The sequence below is a fragment of the Mytilus trossulus genome, chromosome 11 (assembly GCF_036588685.1).
Source record: "Mytilus trossulus isolate FHL-02 chromosome 11, PNRI_Mtr1.1.1.hap1, whole genome shotgun sequence".
Taxonomy (NCBI): domain Eukaryota; kingdom Metazoa; phylum Mollusca; class Bivalvia; order Mytilida; family Mytilidae; genus Mytilus; species Mytilus trossulus.
Window position 1 is genome coordinate 63,511,936 of NC_086383.1, and position 15,909 is coordinate 63,527,844.

The following is a 15,909-nucleotide window of genomic DNA, read 5'->3' on the forward strand; positions in this document are numbered from 1 at the left end:
GATAAGAAGTTAGCAATATCCTTTACCTCTACTTTCCGCTATATAGATGATGTTCTGTCACTAAATAATTCAAAACTTGGTGACTATGTGGAACGCATCTTGCCCATCTAGCTTAAGATAAAGAATACTTCAGATACAGTAAAGTCGGCTTCATATCTTGACTTACATCTAGAAATTAACAATGAGGGTTAGTTGAAAACAAACCTTTACGACAAAAGAGATGATTTCAGCTTTCCAATCGTGAAATTTCCATTTCTAAGTAGCAACATTCAAGCAGCAACTGCATACGGGGTATATATCTCCCAATTGATACGATATTCCCGTGCTTGCATTTCCTATCATGATTTTCTTGATAGAGGGTTGCTGCTCACAATGCAGCTATTAAACCAAGAGCTCCTAATGGTGAAGTTGAAATCATTTCTTCGTAAATTTTACGGACGCCATCACGAGTTGGTTGACCGTTAAGGAATAACCGTTTCAAAAATAATATCGGATATGTTCCGTAGGTCGTACCTACAATCCCTTCCCTTTCATGAATGTCACCTACCGAATTAGACTATTTACCGGATTTGTTATCACATAAGCAACACGACGGGTGCCACATGTGGAGCAGGATCTTCTTACCCCTCCGGAGCACCTGCTATCACCCCTGGTTTTTGATGGGGTTCGTGTTGTTTATTCTTCAGTTGTCTATATTGTGTCGGGTATGCTGTTGTTTGTCCGCTTGTCTTTTTCATTTTTAGCCACGGCTTTGTCAGTTTGTTTTAGATTTATGAATATGACTGTCCTTTTGGTATCTTTCGTCCCTTTTTTGTACATTCTATATTTTTAAGTTGTTTATTAGCTTAGATCATTTCGTTGTGGTTTTTTTTATTGAATGTTTAACATTTCGTTATCTTTATATTTTACTGTACGATCATATTTATCATTTTGTCTTTTGGTGAAACTGTCATTTAAGTGAGAGTGTTAGCTAGCTTTAAAACCATGTCCAATCCACCATTTTCTACAGAAGGAAATGTCTGTACGAAGTCAGGAATATCACATTTGTTATCCATTCGTTTGATGTGTTCGAGACTTTGATTTTTCAATATGATTAGGGTCTTTCGGTTTTGAATTTTCCTTGGGGTTCAGTTTTTTTTTTATTTAACATTTTACTGTAAAACACTATATTACGACTTTATACCCTGGGTTAACTCAAAACTAAATTTTATCTTTTGACATTTATATATGTTTAATTTGATTATACAGCTTTGTGTTTGTTATGCAAACTCATCCTACTTATAAATGCATTTCATTTTATGATATTATTTAAATTGGTTTCGCATTGTGCAAATACAAATTTCAATCGTGCAAACTTTATTTTAGACACTAAAGTTATATATAAACATGTAAATGACATTAACAAACAATGTAGAGATTCTTTTTTCTATTTGGATAGTGATAATGATTGTCTTCAATGATACTAAAATAAAAACAAAATGAAGATCACACTTTATATATACATAATCGTGAATCTGCAATTTCACCAGCGTTAGTAAAACTATTAAGATTTATAGTCTTTGATATTCACAACAAACAAACACAATGGCAAGTAAGGGATGATTATATTTCCTTTATTCTTTGTAGGCTGGTGGATGGGTATCAAAAACCTGTCCACCATTCGGTTCTGGTTGTGTACCACCAACAGCTTGAGCCTGCTGTTCTGTAGGTTGAGTTGTTGTCATTACTTGATACTGTTGCGCTGTAGGATATTGAACTATTGGGTTAGCTTGTTGTCCAGTACACATCATGACCTGGTGACCGTTTGCTATAGGAATCTGAGTCTGTTGTAGGTTAAGAAACATTCCTGGTTGTGTGCCTTGCATGATTACAACTCCCTTTTGAGATATGAAAAATACAAGTATTGATAGATACAATTCATGCTTTTTTTTCTGAAGAAAAAGTGATACACTTTTTTAAATGCTCAGAAACAATTTTCATGAAAGTCATTACGATACCATATATAAGAAATAATCATCCGTCCCTGAGGTAAGTAAAGATAGGAAAACATACTAAAACACGATGCATATTCCAATGCATATTGGCCATGTATATTGACCATATTTCTGTTAAAACACAGTTGGGACTTGTCTGCCAAATGTAAGAAAGTTCCCATTTTGCTATTTATTTAGAGTTAACGTCAAGCGTTATATTGAACATGGGTGAACCAACAACCGACATACACGAATTACAATTGACACAAAAATATGACATTAAATACTAAACATCGATGTATATTCCAATGCACTATGGCGATATATACCGTATTGACAAAGTGTCTGTTAAGTTTGGATTCGGTACCGGCAATTAAAACCTTCTGTTTGCCAAAAGTAAGTAAGTTATTCCGGGTTCAAATTTTTCTTTGCATTTAGAGATTATGTCCAGATTATGAATAAATATGGGTGATCCACAAAGAGGAATTAAAACTGACACATTAATCATTTAAAGCTAGCTAGCCCTTTCACTTGTATGACAATGCAATTATATTGGTGTATATATATATATATATGTGTGTAAACAAAACAATCAGACATAATAAATAAATGTCAACAAATAGGGGTACAGTGGTCAACATTGTGTTATAGTAGTGTATGGATCGTTCGGACAGCTCCCAATAAATTTATTGATACTTCAAGCAGATCACTCACACTTACGTTTTTTTTATCTATGTACAGAAAAATTGTATAAACTTGAATCCACAACGTCGGTTGTTTTTGCAACTTCTAAATATCAAATCTTGTTACCGCTCCTGTGTTACATTTTTAGGTTCAATTTGAATTTAATTGAGAGAGTTCCTGTTTTGGAACATCATTTACTTACCTGCTGGTTTGATTTTCCCCAAGCGGAGCAGCAACAACAGAATGCAGCAGCAATGATGGCCACTACTACTTCTGCAAAGGACAGCACAGCCATGAATGCTGACAAAATCACAGTTTTCGAATCATGATTTCCTCTCTAAAATAAACACAAAGTGAAAAGTGTTGATATAGGGGAAATAAACAATGTAAAAATTAGAAAAAGAAGACGAGTTATATTCATAATTCTTCGACATACGTTAACCACAATGAATCTTACATAAAGTTAAAACAAAAAGTGTTCCTTTTAACTGAAAGATCAATTAAATAAATGTTTATAAAGTAAACAAACCAAATTATTTTTATATTTATCCTGTTATATAGAACACATAATTTGGTAAACAAATTAACAGAACTTGCGGAAGAGAAATCCTATTAGGTGGACTTTGCTTGTTAGAACAGCAAGGCATAAGATATAATGCTATAAAAATCAAATACGGTATGGTTGCCAAAGAAAAACCGATCAACCGAAATTAAATAAAGTGGATGTAGGCATTTATATGCAACCATATGTCTTCATTCAAAAGAAATCATTAACCGTCTTAGTTGCTATAAAAGGCAACGTTATTAAGATTTTGAACACTAATAACTACCTTATTTATAACATAACAATTTATGAAAAGAAATATGAAAAACATAAACCCACGACAACACTAAATGACAAGCTCTGTACATGGGACAGGCTTATTTATCCTTTGTTATAGTCTTGTATTATTTTAATTTTAGTTTCTTGTGTACAATTGTGGAAATTAGTATGGCGTTCATTATCACTGAACTAGTATATAGATATAGGAAGATGAGGAGTATATATTTGTTTAGGGGCCAGCTGAAGGACGCCTCTGGGTGCGGGAATTTCTCGCTACATTGAAGACCTGTTGGTGACCTTCTGCTGTTGTGTTTTTTATTTGGTCGTGTTGTTGTCTCTTTGACACATTCTCCATTTCCATTCTCAATTTTATTTACTATTCATAATCAACAATATTACTTACTATAACTGAACCAACCACACCAAGACTGAACATAGTCGGAACGAAAATTGACGCTCCAATTATGCTACACACCATAAATCCGGTTTTCTGAATAGAAAAAAGATGAAATAACATAATCACACTTTGTCAAATGTACATTTAATTAACATTGCATTACATTATTTATTTATTTCGTGTAACTGACAAACTTGATCTATATCTGACCAGATAAAAACAATATTAGGATTTCTAACATCGCTGTAGAGTATAATATGTACAGCAGAGTCAATTGGTGCTTTTAATTAGATTCTCGTAGATTTCAACAAGAATCATTTTCATACCAAGCGCTGACATGATTATTTCTTGACGCGCTCTGATAATCAATAATAATTGACTGGGTCAGATTAGGTGAACGTTCTTCTTTGACGTCCACTTGTCATGTCGTTAGTTTTATAAATATGTATAATGTGAGTACCCAAAAGTTCTAAACGGCTTAATTGAATACTACGAATAACTAGCAGAGGACAAAACCTTGTGTGTTGATTTAAATATTTATCAAAAATTATAACACTTCTATTTTTCTTCTCGTTTATTCTACTCTTTTATTCTATTTATAACCCCATAGGCGGATCCAGGGGGCCCTGCCCACCCCCCTCTTCATGGGAAAAATTTCGTTGATAATATAGGGAATCACTGAAGTGTGACTGGAGCCCCCCCCCATTACAAAAAGTTCTGGATCCGCCACTTAATCCAATTGCATGGCTTTTGAAATACTGCTTGAGCGTAAAGTCACTATTAACGATATCCAATGACAAACAAGTTTAAGGTAAATAATTCAGTTGTATTACCAACAAAAGTAATGTGGTGGTCCACGCTGTTATGAAAATGATTATAAATGTAAAATCTATTTGTTTGTTAGGGTTTTTTCTTTTTAAAAGTAAGGAATATTTTTTCTTTCTAAATATAAGCCTACCAGACATATCCAGCTTGCCTCCCTCTTCCGTGACATACACATGGGCAGAAATCCAGTAACAACATACTACAAATACAAAAACTAATAGTAGAATTAATTCATATTTTCACCATTTCGTTTCTAACGAAACTAAAACATACCTCATTGATGTTTTCAATTACAGTCGACTCTCGTTATCTCGAAGTCAGCCGGACCGGAGAAATATTTCGAGATACACATAGTTCGACTCAAACGAAAACCGGAAGTTTGACTGAACAAGGGACACAACTCTTGCTTAGCATGGTAAAGCTAAAATAAATCAGGGTGAATATGGGAAGGGGATCGATATATTTGTATGTCATGGTCTTTCGTTATTATAATAACATTGTTTTACTTATTCAATTGTTTCAGTTACAATTGTTTCCTATGGCTTTTATCTGAGAGAGTAATTTCCAATCGATAGTTTCGTTATTCAGGTCGTTTAAAGTTGACAAAATTGTTTATTCTCGGATACAAAAGACTTTAAAAAATTTAAATTCCTCTTCATTTTGTTTTATCTCACTCTTTCTTTTAATAAAAGAAAATACAAGATTAAAGACGCCGATTGAGTAATTTTTAGGTGATCATCAACGGAAGTCATAATCCTTACTTTATACACACCCAAGCTCATTTTATTAATTAATTGTTTTGTAAACATTTTAAATACTTTTTCATGAACATAAACAATGTATCACTAATAATTTATAAAAATTCTATAAAAGATAATCTTAGGTAAACACTCGTGGAAACAGCATGTCATAAATCAATACAGTGGTCAGTGACTGGAAATTTAATTACACGTGTATTGTCAAGATTAACTCTTCAATCCATTTAAATGCCGGAGGTCATGTTTTGACATATGTGTATTAGTTCGAGATAAATAATGAATTTTGAATGCTTTTGTTAACCTTGGGATCGTAAATTTAGTTCGACTCAACCGAAATTTCGACACATCCAATTTCGACTCATCAGGAGTCGAATTACATACATTTATATGGGACAAAGTTCGGACCACGTGAAAACTTCGACTCATCCGAAATTTCGAGTCAACTGAGTTCGAGACAACGAGAGTTAACTGTACTTTTTATGTGAGGCTCCTTTTAAGCTTTGTTTTGGCGCTTACTACAAGTAATATAATATAAAATTGCGTATTATAAAAAGTGAAATAACAAAAATACCGAACTCCAGGGAAAAGTCTAAACGGAAAGTCCCTCAGCAAATGGCAAAATCAAAAGTTCAAATACATGTATCAAACGAACTGTCATACTCCTGACTAGGTACAGGCATTTTTTTAGGTAGAAAATGGTTATTCAAATTTGGTTTTAAATCTAGCTTAACCTCTCAGTTGTATGACAGTCGAGGTAATTTGCTGAGGACCAGATAGTGATAATAAACTGCGCATTGCTAGAAAACAAAACAAAAATATTGTTGCCAAAACGTTTATAATGTTACTAAACATACAGTAAATACGAAAATTAATTTGAAATACATTGATGAACAAAATTATAATCTTTTTTATCGTGTGACCCAGTTGTTTGCAAGATGTATCAATAAAAGAGATGACTAACGCTCAGTGCGAATAATGTTTTTCATATGCATATTTCTACAACAGTTTTTTTCTTTAGAAAAAATAGGTCAGTTTAAAATCATTCACTTACCCATCCAGAACATATAAGGCAAGTTATGTCAAATGCAAATAGTGCGTGCACATCATTATACCGACGACAAAACCAATAACTATAATAACTGCCACTGTTGTAAGGGTCGTAATGAGTATACATATAGTTGTTGATACAGTCGTCGTATTTGTTCCATGAAATAATATCCAAAATCACTCCAATCAAACTAAGTAGACCAAGAAGAAGACCAAGACCAATCTGTACACCACCAAACACCTTAAATGTTCTCACTGGAAATGCTTGGTGTTGTCGTCCAACAGGTGGAGCCTGTTGGATTCCCACCATTTGTGGCATATATTGGGCGGACATCGGAATATTTGCAGTCGTTGTTGACATTCTGAAATTCAAAAAAAAAATCAACGAAACTGAATGATCCCCGTCGGTATACAGTGCAATACTATTTGTTGACGTAAACATGTCGAGGATTCTGGCGCAGCAGACCCATGCCTACCCTACACTACAAGCTCATTACAGGTGTCAGATAAACAAATGAACATGTTGAAACTAACCGTTTTGACATGGTGACGTCTAAATAAGGATACATCTTGTGATCGGCAAATGACGTCTGTAATTTTTTTTCTTCGGTAGACAATATCGGAATGGTTTACGAGGATTCTGCTCCGTTGTGAGTGTAATGCTTTGCGTCATGGTGCGAACCTAATAATTTAAGTCTATATACTCGCCATCCAAAAAATCATAACGAAAAAACAGTTTGATTTTTCTGATTGGTTGCTTATTGGTGTGACTAGGACTCTAGATATTGCTTTAATCTGTACATGTATTATAGTGAAGATGCGTTTCATTTTTGTTTGAATGCCCCCTTTATGATATTCAAAGGGAAGATTTTTTTCAATACATTTCTAAAAATTGTTATAATTTTAAAATTTTAAATAAATCTTCTAAATTTTGATGGCTCTTGACCGAAGAAAAAGTGTTACCCTTAAGGAAAAATTGGGCTGTTATATTTGTGACTGTTTTCAATTAAGGAGATCAGGTATGACTATTGACATTTTAGTCAAGTTATTGATTTGAGAATAAATGCATATAATGTAATTGTATTATAGTATTCACTATTCACAATATACATATATATATACAACTCGTCTAAACATCAACCCAACAATGTTAGATCTGTAAATTTGCTTTCGCAAATTTTTGGTTCTTCCCTTGCCGGGATTCGAACCCATGCTACTGTGATATCGTGACACCAAATCGCCTGCACTGCAGCCGTCCCGCTAGACCACACGACCAATTGGGCTCTCAAAAAAAGAGCTTTCGCTGGCCATGTGTTACCTTTCCACGTCATTTTTTAATCAAGCGGCGTACTACAGTACATGATATATAAGGCATGAAGATGTTATTGTTACAGATCAGATAAATTATCTATAGTAAAGGATCCTACAAATTAATGTAAGATACAGTCACAGAAAATAATTATATTCATAAGTACGTCTGAGTCAGTGACAACCCTACAACAGATGTATCCATCGGATCGCCATCAATGATGGTGATACATGGCTGTGTACATAATGTATATACAACTCGTCTAAACATCAACCCAACAATATATATATATGTTTTTTGGCTTTGATTCTGACCAATGCTAATTAACTAAATATTTATTTACATGTGACTGCCATTGTAGTTGTTACAAATTATGTAAATCAATTTTATCTGATTTTGGGGCCTGATAATTTGGGAAAAAAGAAGGTTGTTAAACTATCACATGTATAAACCATTATAGAAATTATGGTATAACATAGGCAGATCTAGGGAGAGCCATTCGTCCATTCGTGTGAAAATTTGATTGATTATGTAGGCAATTACTTAAGTATGACTGAAGCGTCCGCCTTATTTCTTAGGTCAGTCAGCCCTCGGAACATGATAAATCAAACCAATTGAGCTTGGGAAGAAATAACATACCAAGTAGTTCATATACAAAACAAAATAAGTCATACGCATAGATGTTACTTTCAAAATGTGAAGAACTTTTTGGTTATTCTTGTATCAATATAAAAAAGAAGATGTGATATGATTGCCAATGAGACAGCTATCCACAAAAGACCAAAATGACACAAACATTAACACTTTTTGACTAATCGTTTTTGCATGAAATTTAAAATAAATTAAACAAATGGGTATATATTCCTGTTTATCAGATCTGAAATACCTATTTTAGTCATTCTTTTGTTCCGGGATCCAGTATGCTCTTCTATGAAATAAAACGTATGTTGAAATAGCTATAAATGATTGATATTGAAAATTCAACAATGAAAGTTACCATTAAGGCCAATTATGATTTTCAGATGATTTCAGCTTCCCAATTGTGAACTTCCAATTTTTGTGTTTCAACATTAAACATTCCAGCAGTGCCTGCATATTGTGTATTTATCTCCCAGTTGATACGATTATCAAGAGTCTACATTTCCTATGATAATGATCTACTTGGTAAAGGGTTGCTTCTTACAGGGAAGCTATTGAACCAAGAATCCTTATAAGTGAAATCTAAATCATTCATTCGAAATTTTACGGATGCCATCAAGAGTTGTTTGAACATTATGAAATATATAACCAGAATCCTATTTTATTTTCCTAGCAAGTGACCTACCAAGTCAGACATATCACCGGGTTTGGTCTTGCATGAGAAAGAAGATCGTCAGAAGAATTTAAGTAGAAAAGAGAAAAAATGTCCCAATTAACTGCTCAACCCGTAAACAAACTTTCTGCCTTGATCACTTTCATAAGATATAACGGAAGAAAATGGATTTTAATAATACCATAATCCCGTTCTCTTTTCCTAACCTGTGACCTACCAAGTCAGACTTATCACCGGGTTTGGTCTTGCATGAGCAAACTAACGAGTGTCACTCGTGGAGCATGTATTAACTTACTCTTCTGGATCATCTGAAATCACCACCAACTTTTGGTGGGGTTCGTGTTATTCAGTCTTTAGTTTCTATGTTGTGTTTTGTGTACTATTGTATTGTTTTTTTAGTCTTTTTGTTGTTTGTTTTCTCGTTTTACTATTTCTTTTTGTCGGTTATTTCCCACTCATTTCTATGCATATAACTGTTTTCTTTTTTTCCTTCATTACTTTTCATGAGTGTACTCATGTTTTTTTCTTCTTATTACGATTCCTCTTTAATGCTTTTTATTTTTAATTGCTATTTTCCTCATATTACTAACTATCACTGTATGTTATCATTTGTTTAATACTATTCAATGATCATTGTATATGCTCCTTTCCTTTGCTTCTATTAAATTTATATATGTTATTTCATTTTTGATACTATTAATTTTTGTATATTTCTTCATTTTAATACTTTTTGGTAAATACTAATAAGTGTGAAATAGCTAGTATCAATCAAAGGAAAAACACATTCAAAACGTTGTAATATAAATAAAGAAAACATACAGATTAAATACCCTTATGAAACTGAATTGTTTGCCGCAAACTTGCAGCAGACTTGCTGCAAGCTTGTGGCAAACAAAAAGTTTGAAGGAACACAGAAATCAGTGTTTGCAGATGTTTGCCGCTAGCAGCAAACATCCGGCAAACATTGCTGCAAGCTTGCTGCAAGTTTGCAGAAACATTAATGTTTGCCGTAAGATTGCCAGAAAGTTTGAAATAATGAAGAATGTTTGCCGCAAGATTGCAGAAAACTTTGACCATTCAATATGTTTGCCGCAAGATTGCAGAAAACTTTGACCATTCTATATGTTTGCCAGAAGATTGCAGGAATTACACAACTTTTTAAAAATGTTGCTGTGTAATTTGAAAGAGATAAATTGAATGTGTTTACTCACATGAAATTGGTATGTGTAGTTTCTGCAAGTTTGCCGTAAGTTTGCAACAAACAATTGCCGCAAGCTTGCAGCAAACAATTGCCGCAAGCTTGCGGCAAATCTAATTTGCATTATTCTGTTTGCCGCAAGCTTGCTGCAAACTTTATTTGCATGGTAAAATGGTTGCGGCAAGCTTACGGCAATGTAAGCTGCAAACTTGCGGCAAATGTTTGCCGAAGGGCTTATTTTTCGGTAAGGGTAGTACTAGTATCAAGGAAAAACATCATACAAAATGAATAGTATTTAAGAAAGCATACGTTAAGATGTATACTAGTAAGGGAAAAAACACATGCTAAATGAATGTCAATAAGGGAAAATAACATTAAAAAACATTAAAAGTAATAATTTTGAAAGGAGAAGGTCCGGTAAGGACCTTTTTTGGCCTCAAATTCCAGGGTAATCTGACGCAAGATTTCCATCTTCAACACTTAAATGTCTATATTTCAGTTGAATCACTTAGTTTATAAATGAATGTGAAGAAAAAAAAATAATTTAGTCATTAAAAATGTTCCGATTTGTGTATATATGTCTCTTGAAAAATCTATCAAATTATATGCCAACAAAATGTCACTTTTCGGATGTTTTTGTCAAAAATGAAATTGGCCACATCCGTGTTCATCCTCAAACTTTATAAATGTTATGTACTATCATCAAATACCACTTTAATTTCAATATTAAGAAAGAACACGAAGGCAATCACTTTCATTTAAGACGGACACCGTCTAAAATTAAACTAAAATGATAAAATTGTGAAGATTTTAGTAATTTAGCATGTATTAATGATGCAAGTACCCTATATATGTGCTTTGTATTGTCAAAAGCAGCCCATATTTGTGAAGCAGAATCATTATTCTTTGCAATACAAAACTGAAAGCTTACATTTTAACAATTTTGTAAAACTGTTATATTTTGGGGCAAAAGAGGGGTCTTACTGGACCTACTCCTTTACAAATTAATCGGCCATATTTTCCACAACATTTTTGCTGTGTATCTTATATTCCATACTCTCAAATGAAAAGAGTTAATATGCCAGCTTTAGCTGGCACTTATGGTAGAAGCATCGTTTTGGGACAAAGAACGATAACTCTTGCTAGACGACCCATCTGAAAAGTTTCGTCACTCTCGTTAAATCTCGTACGATTATTTTTTATTAATGGCTGCCAAAATTCTCGTTTAATCGCGATCTTGTAAAAACAGGCAGAACGGAACAAATTCGATGTTAAATACGACATGAATTTTTATTTGTTTGCAAAAACAAGAATTCAGAAATGTTGGCTACTTGTGTAGCTTATTTAAATTTTATTGTACCACGGAAATTACCGAAGTAATGACAACAACATCCGACGCCATGTTTCGTCTGCTTCAACATTCCATTATCAGTGAGGTCAAAGCAAATTAACTGTCCTAAATAATCACAGGTACTTCATTCAAAAGTCACAAAATCATAGTTAACGAAAACATATTTAGCGTAAAAGTTCCGTCCAGCCATGGGAACACAGAAAAAAAACTCTGCAAGCAATATATTTCGCATTTCTTTTTACAAATTGACCATGTCGGGCATGCGGGGTAAACTCCGGTGCACTGGTTGACCATGACTCCTTATGTTCATCTGCCACATATCATTATTCCCCACACCAAGGAACAGTGATAATTATACAGTTGAATGTGATCACGGTTATTCATGTAGTCAATGGCGAATCCAGCATTTTTCATAAAAGGGGGGGGGGTCTGACGGTGCGCTCCAGTCATGCTTCAGTTATTCCCTATATAATCATCATTTTTTCCCTAAAGAAAAGGGTCTCCCTCTGGATCCTTTGGTAGTCCACAGACTAATTCAAAACTTAACAAAAGTTAAAACATTCAAATAATTCACAATCTTCTTATTCTGTACTTTCTAAATGGCAAACTCTCAAGACATCTTTTCATTGATTATGTCAAACCTTATACAGTCCCAGGAAATGGAAACTGTTTTGTTTTCTCTCTCTAAGTTTAATCATAAAAGGAGACTTGAGTCTGAGTAGTCCATTTAGAACTGACTACTGTATATATTGTATGCTTCAATATTGTCCAAAATTGGATTTTATGGGAAGATGGAGTTATTATGATAACCCACGAGAATAAACCATGATGTGTATATAGGGCATGTTACTTGGAAGAATGTGGGCTACATCCTTTAAAATTCAAGCTGCAGCAGTCGCCTGCATATTTTATGCATCAGTTTATCCCTGATCAAAACATTTTCACTCTACCAAGTACTTTATGACTATATCACTATCAGGTTCACATTTCAACCTATTTAGCAATACACACTTATGATATAACATCACAGTACAAAAATTGTACTCAGTAACCAAATTGCACCTTTTAAACAATAAATACCTGCAAAAAACTTACAAGTTTTGTTTCACCATGTGAAATTATCTTATTATCATCTTTTTACTCTGGTACCTTAATTAATAAGTGATAGATTTCTCTTAGAAGAAATTTAAAGGTCTGAGTGGCTATAAACTATACAGAGAACAATACCTGTTGTATTTGTTCAATGGGACAAAAGAACTGCAAAAAGTTTAAATGGACAGATGAATCTATGGAAAGGTTCAATTGGGTTCCAATAAAATGAGCAAATTAAATGTGTTACCATGAACATCCTTTTCTTCCAAAAATAATAGTTACAGCATGAAATAAAACAAAATCTCTTTTTATATCCCAGTTTAAAGGATTTGAAATTAACCATACATGTAAAGATGTATGGAATTTTGGTTCCTGTCTCATTACAGGATCATGGATTGTTTGGATGTTATTTCAAACTTATTTTTCAATGACTGTACATGGACTCAAAATTAAATTGGTATAACTCTATTGTAAACAAGGGAAGTCTACAAAATAAGCACAGAATAAACTTTTGTCTGGTACATAAAAAAAAGTTTGTTAAACAAAACTGACAATTTAGGTAAAATTAGGGTATTCTCATGTTAGCAAATTTATTTTCATGACCAAAAAAAAAAAGTGCAAACCTAAAGGCAATAAAATGCTTTGCCATGCACGGCCTGATACGACTGCAGATGTATATTGAGCATATAAATAACACCATTTTTTTTTTATGTCAGTTGAAATCAAACATATTTTAATTTTAGATCCTTTAGATCAATATGGACTAATTTGAAAACAGGCACAGGTAAACCCACATATTTTTATTCAGCAGAAGTCTCGAACTACATGTACATATGTCCTTAATTCCATATGATAGTAAGTCCTACTAACTATTGAAAATGTGTACATTTAATTTTTTTCTAGCTCCTCTCGTGTGAAAGCAGAACCTTTTTGGTCACTATTTATGTGTTGCGTCTAAATAAGAATTGTAACACTTTATAGTGACTGAACAGGTTAAACAAATACTTCTTAGGAAACAGAAAAAGAAGACAACTTGAAACAGCACAGCCATGCCAGTATATTCCACAATCGAAAGCTTATTGAGAGAGGAACAAAAGATATATAGTCAGTTGAAACAGCACAGCCATGCCAGTATATGTATGTATAAAACTGAGATCAGAATAGCATAGACAATGTGTTAGTTCTATGTCCTTGTGAATTTATTGTGAGGAAAGTTATCAATAATTCTGCAGATAATGAAATTTATTCAAGTGTTTTGTACATTGCTGTTAAAATTTTCACACAATCAGTGAAACATTCAAACAAGCTAAACTAAATTTTTATTACTGAAAGTTTCAAACATTGACAAATGTTTTATTTACCAAATAACTCATGTGTTTCTGTGAGAGAAAAAAAATCATGTTCAATTTTTGGAATTAAAGGGAAAGATGATCCTTTTCTCGCTCTGGTGCATGTCAATTGTGAATATATACTTACGGTTACCAAATATATTTTCTTTATCATGATACTCACATCAACATTATCAAGAAGTACATGTACATCATAGGAAAAATGCACAGACTACAGATAAAATGTTTAAAACACCATATTTTGAGTGCATCTCCTGCCAAATCTGTACTAGATGAGTATAATTGATGTAAATAAGGTAATTTTTGGAAGAAAAACCCAAAATATAAAAATAAAAATACCTCCAATAATGTACTATAACCCCAAAATCAATTCTTATCTTCCTTTTGAGTTTTGTGTATGAACCTCCTGGTAAAATTTCATGGAATTCCATTTACTTAACTCAAGTTATTGTCTGAAACCAAATGTTTTTTTTTTAACATGCTTGTATTTCCCATTTCCATTCTCAATTTTTTTTGCTATCATATAAGAACTTGAAAAGTAAGCTACATTATGTACATGTAACAAAAAAAATATATGCAAGAAATGACATAAAACTGACTCTGAATTAAATAGTACATGTCAGATATTGATGTAGAACTCACAAACTGAAGATGATCAGAAATACAAATGTTTTTATTCGAGTCAGTTTTTTTTTTACCGAAGCCCTTCAGCGCTATCATTTAAAATTATTTAGTCAAAATTTAACACTAGTATTAAGGTTTATCATAACAAATTGGCAAATACAGTCTTATTATCACCTAAAAAATACTGTGTACAGACTGACATGTGCGGTTTGGGAAGTTTTTATGTTTTTAGATATATAAAAGTTAAATTTAATTTGCATATCTGAAAGATAAAATCATTTTTGGCAAAGATCTGGATTCAAAATATTTTTTTGTCCTATGCTTTTTTATTCATCAATTTGGGAATCAGAATATTTTTTTCAAGAAAAATAGCATTTTCCATCTGAACTTATAATTTTATTTTAGATATAAACAAAACGTTATTGTAGCCTCGGACATTCGTTCTGAACATGCATGAAATATTTGCCACTGAACGTTAAACCACCAACAACCAATCAATATCTAGGACATTATAAAGCTGGCATTTAAGGTAGCGCCTTCCTCATATTATAAATATATTTGAAAATCTGGCTTCAAACATCCTTCTTCCTCATTTGAAATAATGTCGGGAAAAATCAATGAAGAAATAGATATGAAGTATATACATGTAATGTGTAATTGTCTCCCCTTTTTGACTACCCGTAATTCGCGGCTCGTAGGCAAATAGATTATGTACCATAAACGAGCCGTTAACTCTTTTCAACAATGAAAATTTGTGATAATATTTGACCAACCTTTTCTGTCTGTGTTATCAGATGAACCTTAGTTTATGATAACACTACACTGTCAATAATAACAAAGTAAGATATTGTTGTCAGTGAAATACTTCCTCGATCGATATATGACGCAGTTCTACCTGGACTTGATTTTATCTGGGTATTCCCTTATTTATGCTTATTCATTGTGGTTTTAAATAAATCCTGTTTGGTTAACAATCTTCTGTCATCCGTAATCAAGGTAATCTTGCGACGGTATAGAGCTATGGTCAATATATTTACCATGCATTTATTTCATGCACCAATATTAACATAATTTTGTTAAAACCGTTTGGAATTGGAATATTAATGAGTCTATAAAAAATCCTCGTAATTGTAATTGTAATTCGAATCTTTTAATAACAAAAATGAA

The 15,909-nt window shown here is 32.9% G+C and overlaps 1 protein-coding gene across 1 annotated transcript; it reads right to left on the minus strand.

Moving 5' to 3' along the window:
* Positions 1-1,491: 1,491 nt before the first annotated feature.
* LOC134691401 (uncharacterized) lies at positions 1,492-15,669 on the minus strand. The gene is made up of 6 exons (XM_063551929.1): positions 15,516-15,669; positions 6,512-6,869; positions 4,836-4,901; positions 3,884-3,970; positions 2,860-2,994; positions 1,492-1,877 (listed from the first exon to the last, which is right to left on the minus strand). The coding sequence occupies exons 2-6, from the start codon at positions 6,866-6,868 to the stop codon at positions 1,614-1,616; spliced, it is 909 nt and encodes a 302-aa protein (XP_063407999.1). The 5' UTR covers position 6,869; positions 15,516-15,669; the 3' UTR covers positions 1,492-1,613.
* Positions 15,670-15,909: the final 240 nt, after the last annotated feature.